Here is a 16,598-nt window from a genome sequence, read left to right as displayed (position 1 = left end):
GCTGGCGCATGTGGAGAGAACCAGAGGTACCCAGCCTATGTGATGTGTTCTGTGGGGACTGATCAGGGCTTTCTGATCTGGGATTCACCAAAAGTACTGTGCATGTGGCCTTTTGCCTCTAAGGCTTCTCTGGAATGACTCAAGCACCAGTTTACCAGCCCATACCTTCGATGATGGGGGTGCCAGCAGCCATGCCTATGATGCCAGCAGCTGGTGGGATTGCACCTATGCCAGGTAATAACACAGTGTTTCAGTAACTATACAGGGGAAGAGGATGGAAGGGTGGGTGTTGTAATGGAGTTTGTGCATTTGAATGTCAGGCAGGGTGCACAGTGAACACTCAGCCTGGGCTGATGCTTAGGCACTGTGGGGAATGATTGCCTGCGGGTGTTGCAGACGTGTGTCTTTCACAGCAATGGTTATGCCCCAGCCTGTGGCTCCAGCTGTAGATCTCAATCAGTTAACAGCACAACAGCAAGCCTTTATCAACCAGCAAGCCATGCTCATGGTGAGTGGAAGGGACTGGCTGGGAGGGGCACAGGAACTGGGGAAGAGCAATGCACTGGTGTATGTGCTGTGAAGAGGTTAGCCATGCTCCCCGCCCTGCATTAGGCCTGCTCTGTAACACTCTGCGCTTATGTGCTGGGGCTTAGCTATATAAAGGTGGGATTATTTAAGACTGCAAAACTGGGAACCCCCTTTTTGCCCCTTTGTGTACATGGGGACACTGAGCCACCATATGTGAGTGCGTAGCAGGGACAAGAACAGGCCCCGAGAAGCCTCAGCTGTAATTCCCATGTGTTTTTAAGCTGGGATTTGCTACAGATGCAGATCTGCAGTGTTCTGCTTTCTGTACAAAGCCTTGTGAGTGCATGGAGGTCTCGAGCTATCTCACTGGTAGCTGAGTCTTCGGGGTGTTGTAAGGAGCTCTGCATACTTGGCCAGGTAGGAGCAGACTCCCTGGGCATGCCTTATGCATAACACTGGCAAATTTGCAGTGGACTGTGTAGATGTTCTGTGATTACCAGTGAAAGAATGGGACAGCCTGACTGTTGACTGGTGGTTTTGTGTAGCCTAGAGCTCATGGACATTGCAATTCTTTCCTCCAGGCCCAGCAGATGACCCTTCAAGCCATGAGCATTTCCCAGCAGCAGCAACAGCAGCGGTGGCAACAGTCTCTTGAGAACTCAAGGCCAAGAGTCTCTAGTCCACCACAAGCCCAAGCCCCAGCTCCAGCCTCTGCCCCAGCCACTGCCCCAAAACCCAAGAAGCCTCCCAGCAGCCAGAATGCTGTACCACTACCAAAGGCTCCAGAACCGCCAGCTAAGGCAGAAGAACCGGTATGAGAAACAAACAGTGGTCGTGAATTTTGTTTGAATTTCATGATTTGCATTTGCTCTGCTTCCCTTCCAGTGTGGCAGTGGTTTGGTAGAGAAGAGCAGAGAGCTATGCTTACCTATGACACTGAGGCCTTTCAAACTCTGCTTGCTGAGTCTTTAAGACACAGGATCAAACCTTGGTGGCATTAGCTCTGTGGAGGTTTGGCTGCAGTGTTGGCCAATTAATTCCCAGCTGATCTGAATTTTTCCATAGGAAAATTCATCACTCTGAATTCTTGATCTTCCAGCAAGCTGTTTTCGGTCTCTCACATACTCCACCTTCTCTGCACTTGGTTGATGATTCCTTGGGTCAGAGACTGATCTCTTGGGACACTCCCAGATGAGGAGAAGTTCTAATCAGAACTTGGGGAGGGAAGATCACCTCTGAACTTAAGGGCACTATGGAGGTATCTGCTGGCTAGTGCTAACTAATCATGTTGTGAACTGCTTGCAGGTTTATGACTACACGGAAGACCAGTTCTCCGACAGTGAAGATGGTTACTATGCTCGGGAAACATTCCAGCAGAAGAGAGAATATTTTCAGAAGATGGGTGAGCGTCTACCACTTCAGCATCTACCACTTTCTGCAGCCTCACTGGCATAACAAGGTGTTCTTGTCTACTTGTCTGGAACCCAGCTAATCCCTGCAGGAGTTGCTGGTGCTGTGTAGCAGGAGTTTTGGATGCCTGCTCAGCTGGCTACAACTCAGATTGTGAGGCGTGTTGTTGCTAGTTTTCTAGAAATCTTTGGGCTTGTGACCGCCACAACCTCCTTTGCCTCTAGAGAGCATAGGCTTCTGCTGAATGATGCAAGGGTGGGAATCATGCTGTTAGGGCTAGGTTTTGGCTGTGGGTTTAACTAACTCAGGTCCCCCATTCTATGCAGGAGAGCAACAGATCCGAGTGAAGCAAGTCAGGCCTCCTTCCAAAACCTGGACCCCTCCAGCAAATCCCCAGCCAAAGCAGGAGGAAGAGAAAGAACAAGAGAAGAGGAAAGAAGAGGAGAAGGAGAAGAGGAAAGAAGAGGAGAAGGAGAAGAGGAAAGAAGAGAAGCCCAGCCCTAAATCAGAGGCAGGTAAGATGCTGTGCAGTGGAGACCCAGGTAGGCTGACAAGCCGGAACTTTCCAGGAGCAGCAGGCCAGGATATAGCCAGAGCAGGAAAGGATCTGGCTCTTCTGGGAGTCTGCATCTTGACAGGAGAGGAGAGAGAGAGAAAGGCCTGAGCTTTGGGAAGTGGGATCCCAAAGCAAGGCAGTGGAAGGCCATGGCCAGTCAGTGTAGAGGTGAAAGAGAGAGAGCTTCAAATGAGATAGAGGGATTTCTCCTGTGTCTTTACTGGTCTGTTGGTTAAAGTTGTCATCCCCAACAGCTCCTGCTCCCCCTTTGCCACCTCCTGAGCCAAAGCCAAAAAAGCAGATGCCAAAAGCAAAGAAGGAGCCACCTGTAGTGAAGCCTTCAGGCGCCGAGTCACGGCCTGCACCCAGCCGGGAGATCCGCAACATCATCAAAATGTACCAGAGCAGGCCAGCCCCCGAGCCCCAGCCTATTGAGCCTGTCAGGTGAGAAAGTGGGTCCACCCAGGTGGGCAGGAAGAAGATGAGTGGGACTATATCCCAGCGCTGCCACATGGCTCCATTGTGGCCACAACCCCTCTGCAGCCCCTGTAACTGTGTTCGCCATTTCCTTACAGGAGAGTGTCCAAGCCGTTTGTGAAGAAGAACGACCCCAAAAATGAGGCTTTGGCCAAGCTGGGAATGATGAACCTTCAATCTCCCAAATCAGTGAGTTCTTTGCTCTCCAGTCACCTAAGAGCTCAGCAGAGAGGGCCTGTATATCCAATCCCCAACAGGTTGGAAGCTACCTGCTAGTGCAGTAGCAGCCAGGAGATTTCTTCTTGGGTTACTAGATAGCTGTGAGTTCATACCATGGTGCTGCCCATCCAAGACTGGGATCCAGTCTGTAAAGTCACTTGAGGTCCTGGAGAAAAGGCTCTGGAGCACCAAGTCCTATTGTGGTATGTTTAAGGCTGATCTGGAAGCAAGCAACTCATGTTCCCCACATTTGGCACCAAGATCTTGGTCCATTAATGTCTTTTTTTCCCCCTTCCCAACTGGAGTCTTCAATTTCAAATACTTGGTTCTCTGCACCTGGGTTTGCTTGATCATCTGTTTGTAGATCATGTGCTGATTTAAAGGTTATGGTATCCTTGTTCACACAGACCTTGCTTCTAGGGTTGGACGGCTGCCCTAGGGATGATTTGTAACAGCAGTGTCAGGACAGAGCACAGTAATGCAGAGAATGACTGGGTCAAATGTTTTTGCTGTCTTGCAGCCCACCCCCCTGCCACAAGAGAAGAGAACACCTCCACCTCCCAAGCCCAAACCAGGCTCAGCTTCCAGCTCTATCAAGGAGAAGCAGTTGCCTCTCCTGTCCATCTTCAGCCAGGAGAATACCCCACCAGGTTCCCAGGCTCTTCCTGCTCCCCCTCCTCCCCCACCACTGCCTTCGCCTCTCCTGCCTGGGAGCCAAGGCTGGCAGGAATCCCCAGGGAAGGGTGAGTATTGACTTCACTCAAGTGGGATTCGGTAGCGGGGCGAGGAGGGAGGGGATGGGGTCAGAATCAGCCCAGTGGCCTGGGAGAGTCACAGCACATGTTCTGTTATCAGCCAGCTGGCCAACGACCGAGTGGGCTGTGTGAAATCAGAGAGACTGTCATAATTCCAGTTTGGCCCAACACTCAGCATGGCATATCCCAGCTCTAACTCTTCCCTTTCTTCCCAGTGCAGTGCAGGATGTCAGGCACATATGATGAAGGAGGGGCTGGGTTTCTCTGAAAAATGCAGCTAAAAACAGAAAGGACCTTTGGGCTACAGCTTTATCAAGGTGCAGTCCACAATATATTTTATTGCCTATCTGAAGCATAATTACTTTATCAAAGCTGCAATTCAATGGATGGACTTTAGACCAAGGAGGAATGGGAAGCCAGGTGGTTTACCTTCTAGAGCCTCTGGAGGGTCCTTAGAGACAGGTTGAGGAATGAGGGAATGTTTCTCAGAGAGCCTGGACCTTGGACATTGGCCACATAAAGAGTGTCTGGATGCTGCCCATCTGAAAAATGGCGTAGCTAATGCTTCTCAGTGGGAGTTTGGAAGTGTTATTCAGTCTCAGGCTTTGCCTCTAAATTTCAGTGGGAGCCTGGAGCCATAATTCATTTAATACTTTGCTACTGTTTTGGATGCATGTACCAATGTATTTCAAGCTGTTTAAAACTCTCATCAGCATCACATTTTATAACATGCAAAGAACAGTCAGCTAAACACATTACTGAAGGACTCCATGCTGCATCAGCTTCCCTGGTATAAAAGAACATCCCTGTTTCACTCCCCCTCTCTTTTAAAAAAATGGTTCTTTAGGAAGTCCTGTGAAAGTAAATCAAAGTAACTGGATTAGCCTGAAAAATCCCTACATGCTTTTGAATAGGAATTTCAAAACAGCTGAACTGTGGGATCTACTACATTTCTTGATTGCCTATGAACTCTGAAGCTGTGAAAGTTGGGAGTGCTTAAATGAAGCTATTCCTACCTTGTAAAGCAATGCCTTTGAATGGTTGCCTTCAGACTGAGCCTGTCTTTAATAGATCTTCTGCAGAGAGAAAATCCAGTGCAAGTACTGGATGCTTTCTATCAGAACCTTGCAGTCTGCAAGCTCAGGGGAGAACTTTTATGTACTTTTGAAAGCTTTAGCAGTCTTTTTACAATGACATAAAGTGAAACTGTGTCTTCAAGCTTAAGCGCAAGGGTAATATTTTGCCTGGGATGCTGTGTGCTCCCTATCTCTGGAGTGTTTCTATTATGAGCACTGAACTTTGTGGCTAATACAGCAAGTATAAATGCTATCAGAAATGCTGGTACTCACATGATGACTTGTGCATGCATTCACATTAGCTGATCACTGACCTTCAAGAGGGTTCCTGACAGTAATCTTCAGTCAGGCACATGGCACTGTCCCCTTTCTCTTGGTAGGTCTTTGGCAGGTGGGAAGGTGACCCTGTAGTCAGCAAAGTTCACTGCTCTTTCTCTTCACACAGACTCTACTGTAACAGTAGCAGAAGATGATGGTATCAAGACCCAGCTGTACAAGCTCGCTGCCAGTGTCAGCTTTTCCTATGACAACCCTGCCTGGAAAATCTTTCTGCGCAAAGAGGTACAGTTCATTAGCTGAGGACTGGCTATGGCGTGAGGGAACTGCTCCCGCTTTCGGTTAAAATCATTTTTTGTCATAGGCACCCAGTGTGATATAAGAGCACAAAGACAGTCCTGGGAGGAGGTCACATGGCATAGGAGTTGGAAGCAGGGGATCATCTCATAGGGGATCTGGGTCCTACTCTGCCTTACTGACTCTGGTGTCTCAGTTTCACTACCTGTCCTTTCCTTCCTCTGTAAAGCACTGAGAAATCTATAAGTAAAGTAAATTTGTTGTTACCTGGTGCTTTCCTGTTAAAATAGTACAATGTGTTTAAAATAAAATATTGGAGAGTGCACTGAACTGACCAGGGTTCATCCCGTGGTCTTACCACTTTACCTTTGGTCCTTTGCCCCTGGTCCTTCTGTTCACATTCACAGTGTCTTTTCCCTGCCTGTCCTTGGAGATGGACTCACTCCTCTCTGGCATTAGGGCATATGGATTACAAAACATCCCTGGGAAGCTATTTCTGCAACGTCTGTAACATCACTATTGTTTTTATCCTCCTCTTGCAGGTGTTTTACCCCAAAGAAAATTTCAGTCACCCTTATTGTCTGAACTTGCTGTGTGAACAGGTATGTACTGGTGTATGACGCAAGACTTGTTGTCTGTGTTTGGGGACAAAACACTCCATAATTACATTGCATAAATTGCCTTCACTTCTGCATCCCTAGCGGTGTTAGTCTCTTCTCCAGGTCTATCCAGTCAAGCCCCTGCTCACTCCTCTCTGAAACTCAGTCTGTTTAACAGTCTTAGATGCTCCAGCACAATCAGGTGTGGCCTTTTCAATGGAAACCTCTCTGTTTCCTTCCTCTGCAGATCATGCGTGACACCTTCTCTGATTCCTGCCTTCGGATCTCCAGGGAGGAGAAACGCAAGATGAAAGACCTGCTGAGTAATTAACAGCCCCATCATCCCTTCCTCCTTGTGCCCATCCCAGCTTTTGGTTTGAAATGAGAAACCGGCCTCCAAGCCCTTTCAGGCAGGACTTAGGGCAGAGGAGAAATATTTTTCACTGCAGTAAGAAAGCACATTTGTGTGTGCTGTATAGTGCAGCGTAAGAGTGTTTGTTTATTCCAAATGGCCAGAAAATGGCCTTGAAGTTTCTTTGAGCCAGAAAAACTTAGTTCTGATATGTTTATTGTGGGGAGAGGAAACTGAGGCCCAAGGATATGATTTTGAGTTGTTTCAAAATCCAACTGTCATCTTTGACAGGAGGAGGGGAGAGAAACTAGTAGTAGACTGGTGTGTGCTAGTAATGTGGTATCCTTTTGCCTCTGCATGCTGTTTGCTGGACTGTGATCACTGAGGGGGACTGGTGGGAATGAGTCCCTGGGCAGAGGGAGACTTGGCCATCTATATCTTACTGAGAAAGTATCTGCTTTGTATCCCTGCTAGTGGAGTTCCGGGTCGGCAACGATGTCCAGTCCATTCAGGAGGATGGGCTAAAGAAGAGGATTGTGCTGGCTGCTCGGGATAACTGGGCTAACTATTTCTCCCGTCTTTTCCCAGTTCATGTGAGTTTTAATCTTCTCACCAGACCCTGGACTTGCTTTAGTTGCGTGGCTCTAGTTCACCTGGGATCTCTTTCTGTCCTGGCTGTCTCTCCCTGCCTGGCCACATGTCACTCATTCTTCTGTGCCTTCTGTACCTTTCTTCTTACTTGCATATTTGCATCACTGATGCCCTAATAATTTCCCTGTTTGTGCAGGCTGCCTGCTTGGCAGCTGTCACTTGAGTCCTTGTCCCCATAGCTCTCCCATTTGCCTCTCTGCACCCTCAGAGTCCTGCTCCTCTGTCTTCCTTTACTTGTTTTCTCCATTTTCTAAGTTTCTGTGAAAATGTTGCTGGGTTTGACACCTCTGTCAGCCCAGGGCTTCCCTCATGGTACATGTGGTAGCATCATCTTCCCCTGCTGCATCTTGTCCAGGTGGGATGGAGCCTTTGATGCTCTCTGCTGCACTTCACTTACAGGGCGAAAATGGAAGTGATGTCCAGATCCTGGGTGTTTCTCACCGGGGCATGAAGCTGCTGAAGGTGGTGAAAGCAGCTGGCTATAATCCTGAGCACCTGAAGATTCTTCACAGCTACAGGTGAGCAAAAGGGCACTGGTTGCTGCAGGGTGATAATTTGTCACTTGCAGGATGCTTTCAGAGTGTTAGGAGGCAAACTGAACAGGTGAGCTGAAAATTCCCTGGTTGTGCTGTACTCTTTAGAATTGTCCTAGACCAGTTGTGACTCACTGACCCTCCTTCTAATGAGTTTGGCCTTTTCCTTTCCTACCTTGTGCTTTGCTTACAATAAGTGAGTGCTAGGTGTGAGTCGGCTCCATGCATGGAGGGGGGTCCTCAGAGTGGTATGGTGAAAGCCATGAGCAGCCTATGGTGCTATTAGTATTATAATACAGTGCTGGTGAAAGGCCACCCTCTGGAGCATGCTGAGGCCTGTCTGCATTCTCAGTCCTTGGAATGAGCTCCAATCCCCATAATCTGCATCCATATCTCTGGCAGAAGGAGCCTGAGCATGCTGGCTGTGTTCTCAGCTTTGCAGATGTGCTGTCAGTGGAACTGAAGGGCAGCAATGCCCTGGAGTTCTCTCTGAAGACAGAGCAGCTCTTCCTGCACTCTCCGAAGGCTCCGTGCATCAAGGCCATGGTGGAACTCTTCATCCAGGAGCTGAGGCAGGTAAGGGAGTGGCTGTAGTGCAGTAGAGGATGAAGGTGGTTTCTCACATGGACCTGAAGGAGTCCATGGGATGATACAGTCTTGAGCCCTTCACATCCTGGGGATGAGATTTGACTTCCCCATTGTTTTTTCCCCAGGACACCAACTACGTCGTTGCTCTGCGCAGTTACATCACGGATGACAAGAGCCTTCTTAGCTTCAAGAAGGGCGACCTCATTGAGTTACTGCCCATGCAAGGCGTGGAGCCAGGTGACAGTTTGTCGAGACTGGCAGGAAAGGTGGGGACTGGGTGCCAGTGCCTGCTGGACCCATGGTGCCCAGAAGCTTTACATGCTGCTGTCGAGTAAACCAGAGGAAAGCAGACTGTTAAGGGCTGGCATAGTCAGCCTTCAGGTCTGCCATTCTCTGACCACAACCTACCTTGTTCCAGCTGCCATAGATACAGGGGATGTTATCTTAGGATGCAGGAAAGCCTGGTCAGTCTGGTGCTCTCCTTTGCCAGTAGGATGCCTCACTGCTCATTTCTCTTGGTAGCTGCCATGGTTCCTGACTCTTTCTCCCCCATTTCTGCAGGCTGGCAGTTTGGCTCCACTGGTGGCCGCTGTGGTATTTTCCCCACCAGCCTGGTGCAATTGGCTGCAGCCCCTGATTACCTCAGCACCACCATGGACAGATGTGGAGGGCTGCGGAAGAGCATGAAAGCTTCCCCGGAGAGCAGGAACACCAGCAGGGAGGTGAGTTGTCCTTAGGGAACTGCTAGGGGACATGGCCAGGTTCTGTGGGAGCTGCCAGGGTGGGTCCATGGCCCTGGTAGTGTCTGACCTCCAGGGCTAGAGGGAAGATGATGACTGCTTAATCCTTACAGATGGAGGTACTCAAATCCTATCATAGTGGGAGGGGGAGGCACCACACACAGATGAGGCCTTCCCAGGTCTGGCAGGTGAGAATACACACTGCAGTTCCTCAGCTGACTTTTCACGATGGGTTTGGTGCCTGTCCCTGCAGAGTTCTGTTCCCAGCCTGACATCAGAACCCAACAGCATCATGTTAGTCCCTGCTGGTGATCATTATACCATGATGGACTTTGCCACAGCCTACTTCCGAGAGGCTCAGTCCATGTGAGTAGGCTGTGGTCCTTCCTGAAAAGGCATACACTGGACCCGTGTAGCCTTACTCACACCAAGCCATTTCTGCGGATATTTTTGAGATTGCATGTTCTCTGTCCTCTGTCTAGGCAGGGACTGAAGGGGTTGTCTGCTGAAAAGAAGAGTGCAGCTGACCTGGTCCAGCACACCAAGGTGAGTCCAGGCTCTCACTATGGCTACAGTCATACTCCCAGCTCCAGCATCGCCTCTAGCTTTGTCCCTACATGGCAAAAGCGCAGAGGGCAGGTCCTTGGCTGCAGTCTCTGGAGAAGTGTAGGTGCTCTCTACTCTTCAGTGCTGCCTGCAAGATACTGGGAGCTTGTGTCTTTTGTGAAGCCTGCAGCACAGCTCTGGGCGATCTGCCTCCCCAGCTTATCCTTGTATTCTGGCCCTGCAGGTCCCAGTCCAGGAGTCTTTGCTCTGGTATTCTGACAGTGAGCTGAATGAGCTTGCTACAAAAAACTTCAAGAGTAAGTACCTCCCTAGGACACAACACTGCAGAGGCTGGAGCAGGGGTGAGTGGGACGGCCTTGGTGGCCACACATAGGCATCATGGGGGCCCAAAGCGAGGAATGAAGACTTTGAGAGGAGGGCCTCTCCTAAGGCACTTCTGCAGTTAATAACCATCTGTGTCCTTGCTGAAAGTGTCCAGCAAAATGCACTTTGCCTCGAGTGCAAGGCGTCTAAGAACAAATACTGCTGGGCTGATGCCCCAACCAATACACACAACTAATGCAAACCTAGTAATAGCTTGTGGAGCAGAAAAGTTTCAGGACATTTTCCAGTCTACTGCCTGCCCCATGGCAGGATCATCTCTGCTTAGACCTAAATGCTAGCCTTTGCTTTGCAGCTCTGATGCGATTCATGGGAGATCAATCAAAACTCAAGAACCAGAATGAGGTTGAATGCATCTATGAAATCCTTCAGGTTTGTGACCTTCTCCTAGGCAAGATGCTGAAGCATCAATGGGAATGAAGGTCCAAGACCTTGCTGGGAAGGGAGAGCTGTAATGCAACTTCCTATGTAAGAAAAGTAGCTGAAACAGAGAGGCTGATTAAAAAACATAGAGGGGAGGGGTTGCATGTAAATGGTTTCCCTGGACACCACTGTCTGGATGAGAGCACAGCCTGCCTCTCCTTCTTTGGGCCTAGCTAGCACTAGAGACCAGAGGCTGCAAAGCCCAAACTTTAAGTCACATTGGCAGAGTTCTGGAGCTGGGAGAGGAAGGGGACACAGTTGGCCTGGGGCCTCTCTGATGTTGTCTTCTCCTCTCTGAATGCAGCTGTGCAAGGAGAAGGAGAGTTTGCATGATGAGGTCTACTGCCAGGTCATCAAACAGGTCACCCACAACCCTAATCAGTGAGTACCAGCACTTTCAGCTCCTGTGTGTGCACAGCTGGATGGGAACTGTCTGCCTTGCTGCACAGACAGCAGGGCCAGGGGAGAGGCTGCCCCCTAATGATGTACTGTCCCCAGCTGCTCAGTTGCTGGGGCTTTTGCTGAGCACTCAGGAAATTTAGCCAGTCATTGGGTTTGGCTTTTTCACTTCCATGGATGTTTGTCCTTGTATGTCTGGCTGCTGATATATCTGGGCACTGGTAACTCCCAGTAGTGGTGCTGCTCAGAGCCCTATTTCCTCTTCACAGCCCTGGGCAATTGGTACAACAGTTAGGACTTGCTTGACCCCACGCTGCCCTACAATATAGCAGCAGTGGCCTTGAGTGTTCCCTTTCTCTGTTTGCTGTTAAAATAACTAAATCAATCCCTTCCTCAGCATAAGAAACCTCTGACGAAGGGCCGCCATGTCATTTTCTGTCACCTGCCATAGGTGTTTAGAAGGGCAGAGGCTCACTTTGAGCTGCTTGGAGCAGGAATTGTCTTGTTCCAAGGTGCCCACAGTTCTTTCTGTCCCACAGGGAGAGCGTGCTGCGTGGTTGGTTGCTCCTAAACCTGCTAACTGGGTATTTCCTTCCTTCTAACATTCTGATGCCCTATGCCACCAAGTTTCTGCAGCTAGCCAGCAGTGATCCATCCAGTACCCACCATGGTATGACTGTTTCTGTGTCCTGTAAAATAAATGGCTGCCCCCTTGTTACTAAGGACCAGTGGTCAAGGAATGAAGACAGGATCCAGGTGGGGACATGGTCCAATGGGAAAATCTCACTTATCCTGTTTGGCATGAGATATGAGTGGGGTACTGAGGGAGCTGAAGCCTGCAGGCAAGAGTCTGCCTTGTGTCTCTAGTCTTTGCAAAGGTCATTTCCCATTGCATCTTCACCCAGGCAAGGTGGAATTGTGTCTCTGAGGCTTAGCTTTGCCCTGTGGCTTAGGCCCAGTTTGACAGCTAGACCTTGGGGGAAAGGCAGGCTGTGGTCTTCCAGAGTCATCAGCTGTGAGGTGTTTGGGTTGGAATCCCACTAGAGAAGAGGGTTCTAGTTCTCCCATCCTGTCATTCCTCTGTACTCCGACTGCCCTGGACACTGTCTGGGGCTGGCCCCTCATGATTTGGATGTATCCTAGCACAGTGGGAGATGAGGTCAAGTCTCTTTCCTCTCCCGGCAGCGGCCCTGGGTTAAGTTCAACACAGCCAGGATGACCCAACACCATAGGAGACAACACTAAGTCCTGTGTTTGGCTCAGCACATGAAGCTTTTTCCTTTTCCTGCAGATATAGCCAAGATCTGTCAGAGCAACCTGCGGAAAAACTTCATGTACGGGGGCCGTCGCCACCTTCCTTTCCCTGTGGAGATAGAGGCATTGCTGGTATTGAGGGGCAGAGAAGTGGGGATGCTGGGAGGAGAGGGAGGGCAGAGGCTTGCCAGGAGGTGCCATGTGCAGTGTTGCAGGGGTGGTTAGTGTTCCAAGAGGAAATGAGGCATGTGGCTGTAAGGGAGTTGGGAAGTGCAATGCCATGGAGTAGGCAGGGATATGGGCAGGGAAGAGGCAGGTACTATGGGCAAGTAGCGGAATGCAGAGATGAAGTGGGAGGAAGAATTGTGGGGCTGATGGGATCCTGCATGTCTTGCTGCCTAAAGACTGTCCTTTGCAGAAGGGGCGCGGTGCCCGCCGGCTAGTGATACTGATGCCTGGAGGCATAGAATACCTCACCAGAATCAAGACATTCACTGTGAGTTTTCTGCTTTGAATTTCTTCATTGATCTGTACTCTGAGCCACACCAGGGAACTCCCTTATCTGTCAAAACCTTGGGCTTAGCCTGTGCTTCCCATAGTGCTGTGACAGTTTCCCACTCACTTTTGAAGAATCCCTGTGTCAGCGTATCTCCGCAGGGCCTGCACAACGCTGGGATGCCTCACCCAGCTTGCTTCTTTGCGCAATGGCCAGAGCTGTACTGCTGCGCTGTAACAAGTCCAGGATGTCTAACTGCTCTGGGGCTGCTTTGGGCTTGCCTGGCCGTGGTACTTATTTGCTTTTTTCCTCGCTTCAGGTGGCCAAGGAGCTCTTGCAGGAGATCTGTGAGCAGATGGGGGCAGGCAAACAGGAAGAGATAGAGGAATTTGTTCTTTTTGCCATCAGGAGTGACAGCAATAATCTCGGCAAGTAGAGACTAGCATCTAGATTCCTTCTTAAAGCAGTTTCTCCAACAGGGAGTACCATGGCTACTGTTTCGAATAGTTCCCCCACCCTTGCTGGCTCTGGGGAGGTTCCTCTTCAGCAGTTTCCCTCTGTTACTAGAGTTAAAGATTGTGCCTTCTCAGGGGCTGTGTTGCGTGTTCCTGAAAGAGGTGTGTGCGTCTGTGTGGGTCCTTTTGGAATGGCTGATTCTGGGAGTTGTAAGGGCAGGGTGGAATAGACATGTGCAGGAAGGCTCCCGTCCCAGGCCATGGAGCTCAGCCCACTGTCTCAGCACCAAGAGTGATGACCCTCTCTCCCTGTAAACATGTAGATAAAATGGCGAGGCCGATAAGATCAGAGGAGTATCTTCATGATTACCTGCTGGAGGACCAGTCAGTCACTGTGACTTTACGCAGGCTCATCTGGAGGACACCTTTGCACTTTGAGAACAAAATTTATACTGATGTTCATTACGGACAGGTAAGCAACTGGGCAGTGTGCACACCAGGAACCTCCCTAGCAAGGGCTCCCTAGCAGGGGCAGATGTAGTGTACAGGCCAATGGCAATGTCCCAAGGGAGCTGAAGAAGCGGGAGGGTTGATTGATTGGCTTTGTATGCTGTTTCTGGGAATGAATAATAACTGAAGCTATGGATGCAAGGAAGGCAGTGTGTCTGTAGCCCTAGCCTATGAGCTGTACTGTTCCAGACATGGATTGTGCAGTTCTGCATGCTCTTCCTGAGCCCACAAAGCCTTTGCTTTTGTGTTATGAGCCTGAGCTGGATGTGTTATCAGAAAGGCAAGATGTGGGTCTCTGCAGCCTGGCACTGCCCAGACCTGCCTGTACCTTCTGGGAGGTTTAACAAAGGCCTCTTTGCTGTGCTGCCTCGCAGATGCTGTGGGATTACCTGAATGGGAGGATACTGTTGAGCTGTAGTAAGGAAATGGAGATGCAGGTGGGCATTTTGGCGATGCTCCAGCACTGGGCCCAAACAGAGCAGCAGAATTCTGCTCCTTCCAGGTATGTCTGTCTCAGGGTGGGTCTCTATCTCTAATGGCTGTTGGCACCACAGGGGTTAGAGGTAGGTGCCTGAAAATACTCTCTGGATAATTAAGGAATGAACAGTTCTGGAGAACATAAGCTACTAATTAATGTCACTACTTAGAGATTGACTCCTGCCCGTAATCAAGAAAGTTTACCTCCTGTTCACACTCTTAATGCTGCCTCTGATCCACATTTCCTTTTGTGACTCCTCCTGAGCTGCTGAGGGTAATGAGGCTGCCATGGACATTTCTTTTGACTGCCATGTGTTTGTAATACCAAGAAGGAAGTGCAGGAGCTTATAGTTGGGATGAATGCTCCCTTGTTCTTTCTCACAAGTACCAGAGTTTTCAACCCTGGGCACTTGAAATCTATAGTGAGATGCTCAATGGGAATGAAAATGTCCCTGGGTACCGGAAAGCTTCCGTCCTGCAGCCCTGAGCTGTATTTTCACACTCCTTCCTTCTCATATCCTTATGCACTTAGAGTGGAAGTAATGCCTCCATCAGATGCCCTCACAGCAGCAGCAGCGGGTAATGGCATAACCCTGCTGGGCGTAGGGAACTCTGCTCTGTGTAGTACTTTGGAGGCACAGGAGCAACACAGAGTTAGAGTAAGGTATTTTTCAGCTGATACTGCCTGTGAAACACCCTGTGGCTCTACTTCCATATTAGAGCCCTTGCTTGAAGAGCTCCTGTTGTCTCCAGAAAGGAGGGATTTCACTCCGTGCACTAATCAGTGGTGCACAGCCACCTGCTGCGTGGAAAATGGTGGTGTTTGATGTTTCCTTCCATGTTATTCAATTCAGATACAACCTGTTGTGCTCTTCCCCTCTCCCTCCACCCTTGGCCCTAGCCATGCAACTGAAAATTGTTGGCAGATCCCCTCCTTCCTCTTAATCCCCCTGGTTAATCTTTTGATTTTAGCTGGGCAGGGGGTGAATTAGTATCTGCTTGTTGGCACAGGGAAGAGCTGAAGGAGTACACACCAAAGACCCTGCAGTCGTCCATCAGTCCCCAGGCTCTGCAGAACCATATTGGCATGCTGCTGAGAACCAGGCAGCCCCTCCAGCCAGTGGATGCAAAAATCCAGTTCATAGGTGAGCAGACATCCAGATCTGCTTGAGTCGTCTATCCTGAGCATGACGGACGCTGCTCTGAACGCACTTTTGGGACAGTTCATGAGGCTGGCAAGGATTCTTGGAGCCTGTAATGGGCCATGACATATGACTCCCTGAGAGCCTCCCCCTGCAGCCTAGCACTTACTCCCAAACACAGTGATCATGGTAGAAGTCCCACCTCTTTGCAGAATTCTGCAGTAGATTTTCACAGCTCTATACAAGTTGTGTTTTAACTGATATTCTGGCTGCACGTCTGTTTTCTGGTTGGAAAAGAATGGGACGTCTATTCAGGTTGCTGAGAATTGAGTATCAGCAGCCTGGGAGGGAGGGAGAAGTTGTCAATCTTACCTTTTAATGCAGAAAACCTTGGGAACACCTGCAGCTTTTGACCACCTTAGGTTGGTGCAGTAGATTGCTGGCTGGAAGCTGCTGCCTGAAAGTCACCTTTTGCTTTCTTACAGAGCACATGATGAAATTGCCTTTCTTTGGCTACAGTATCTACTTTGTTGAGAGAGTCAGCGATGACACAATCTCTGTGCCCTGTTTCTTTGGCGTGAATAAAGAAGAGATCATTGTGGTGGATAGCACCACTCAGGTATGCCAGACAATTCCTCCCTAGACTCCAGAGCCCTTATGTCTGTCAGATGTTAACTTTGACTTCTAAAAGAATTTGTGCGGGAAGAGACTATATTTACCTGCATCACAGCCACTCTTAACAGTCCTAGCCCAAAACAAGTGACAAGAGTGGTAGAACAGTTAGTACTGCCATGTGCTCTTTTAGAAGTCCAGTGATCACGCTGATAAGCATGGTCCACAGTAAAATTAAGTGTAGGTCACATTCCTGTTTGTCCCAATCTTGCAGGAGCTCTAGGGACACGCTGGCAGCAGGAACTTGCCCTATATTCTGTACACACTGCCCTATGCCCCAGTACTTGTCTCAGCTTTCAATAGGCTCTTGTGGTGAATCCGCCTTAGTGAGAATCAGATGGTTTTATTTGTAAGGATTGCACCAGAGATTTTTGTGGCTTTTCTCCTTACACAGGTGGTCTCCCGCGTCATTCCATTGAAAGAGCTGCAGAAGATGCGAACCCTGCGGCCTATGTCTGACGGTGGGCTTCCCGGCATAGAACTGAACTATGGCTCAGCTGCCAGCCCCAAGACTATGTGGCTTGAACTGTCTCAGGTGAGATCAGCCTGGACCTACAGCTTCCTCCTAGCAATTCAGAAATCGCCCTCCACTGCCCAGCCGAGCCTCTGCTGAGACACTACTACTGCTCTCTTCTGTCCCAGAGGTGGATGGGGGCACTGCATTTCCGAGGCCCCAAAGCGCAGCTTTGTCCCAGCACCTACCTCATATTTAATTACGGAAAGTGATTTTGGGGAATATTTAATTGAGACGCACCCGTTTCTGGG

The 16,598-nt window shown here is 49.6% G+C and overlaps 1 protein-coding gene across 1 annotated transcript in view; it reads left to right on the top strand.

Annotated features, from left to right (window-relative positions):
• Positions 1-16,598, top strand: part of MYO15B (myosin XVB) — a 45,018-nt gene that overhangs the window by 28,308 nt on the left and 112 nt on the right. The window contains exons 32-61 of the mRNA XM_059828384.1: positions 124-234; positions 414-508; positions 1,110-1,340; positions 1,834-1,930; positions 2,265-2,453; positions 2,749-2,938; positions 3,070-3,160; positions 3,711-3,933; positions 5,467-5,582; positions 6,137-6,196; positions 6,441-6,516; positions 7,020-7,138; positions 7,596-7,714; positions 8,164-8,305; positions 8,443-8,554; positions 8,879-9,039; positions 9,311-9,423; positions 9,540-9,603; positions 9,848-9,920; positions 10,301-10,377; positions 10,733-10,809; positions 11,367-11,497; positions 12,119-12,213; positions 12,500-12,577; positions 12,897-13,005; positions 13,356-13,504; positions 13,917-14,044; positions 15,031-15,164; positions 15,647-15,780; positions 16,228-16,368. Coding sequence (XP_059684367.1) covers positions 124-234; positions 414-508; positions 1,110-1,340; positions 1,834-1,930; positions 2,265-2,453; positions 2,749-2,938; positions 3,070-3,160; positions 3,711-3,933; positions 5,467-5,582; positions 6,137-6,196; positions 6,441-6,516; positions 7,020-7,138; positions 7,596-7,714; positions 8,164-8,305; positions 8,443-8,554; positions 8,879-9,039; positions 9,311-9,423; positions 9,540-9,603; positions 9,848-9,920; positions 10,301-10,377; positions 10,733-10,809; positions 11,367-11,497; positions 12,119-12,213; positions 12,500-12,577; positions 12,897-13,005; positions 13,356-13,504; positions 13,917-14,044; positions 15,031-15,164; positions 15,647-15,780; positions 16,228-16,368 — 3,635 coding nt within the window. The remainder of the gene's footprint in view (positions 1-123; positions 235-413; positions 509-1,109; positions 1,341-1,833; positions 1,931-2,264; positions 2,454-2,748; positions 2,939-3,069; positions 3,161-3,710; positions 3,934-5,466; positions 5,583-6,136; positions 6,197-6,440; positions 6,517-7,019; positions 7,139-7,595; positions 7,715-8,163; positions 8,306-8,442; positions 8,555-8,878; positions 9,040-9,310; positions 9,424-9,539; positions 9,604-9,847; positions 9,921-10,300; positions 10,378-10,732; positions 10,810-11,366; positions 11,498-12,118; positions 12,214-12,499; positions 12,578-12,896; positions 13,006-13,355; positions 13,505-13,916; positions 14,045-15,030; positions 15,165-15,646; positions 15,781-16,227; positions 16,369-16,598) is intronic.

Source organism: Gavia stellata, chromosome 22 (assembly GCF_030936135.1).
Source record: "Gavia stellata isolate bGavSte3 chromosome 22, bGavSte3.hap2, whole genome shotgun sequence".
NCBI classification, from domain to species: Eukaryota; Metazoa; Chordata; class Aves; order Gaviiformes; family Gaviidae; genus Gavia; species Gavia stellata.
This window is presented reverse-complemented; position numbering and strand designations above follow the sequence as displayed.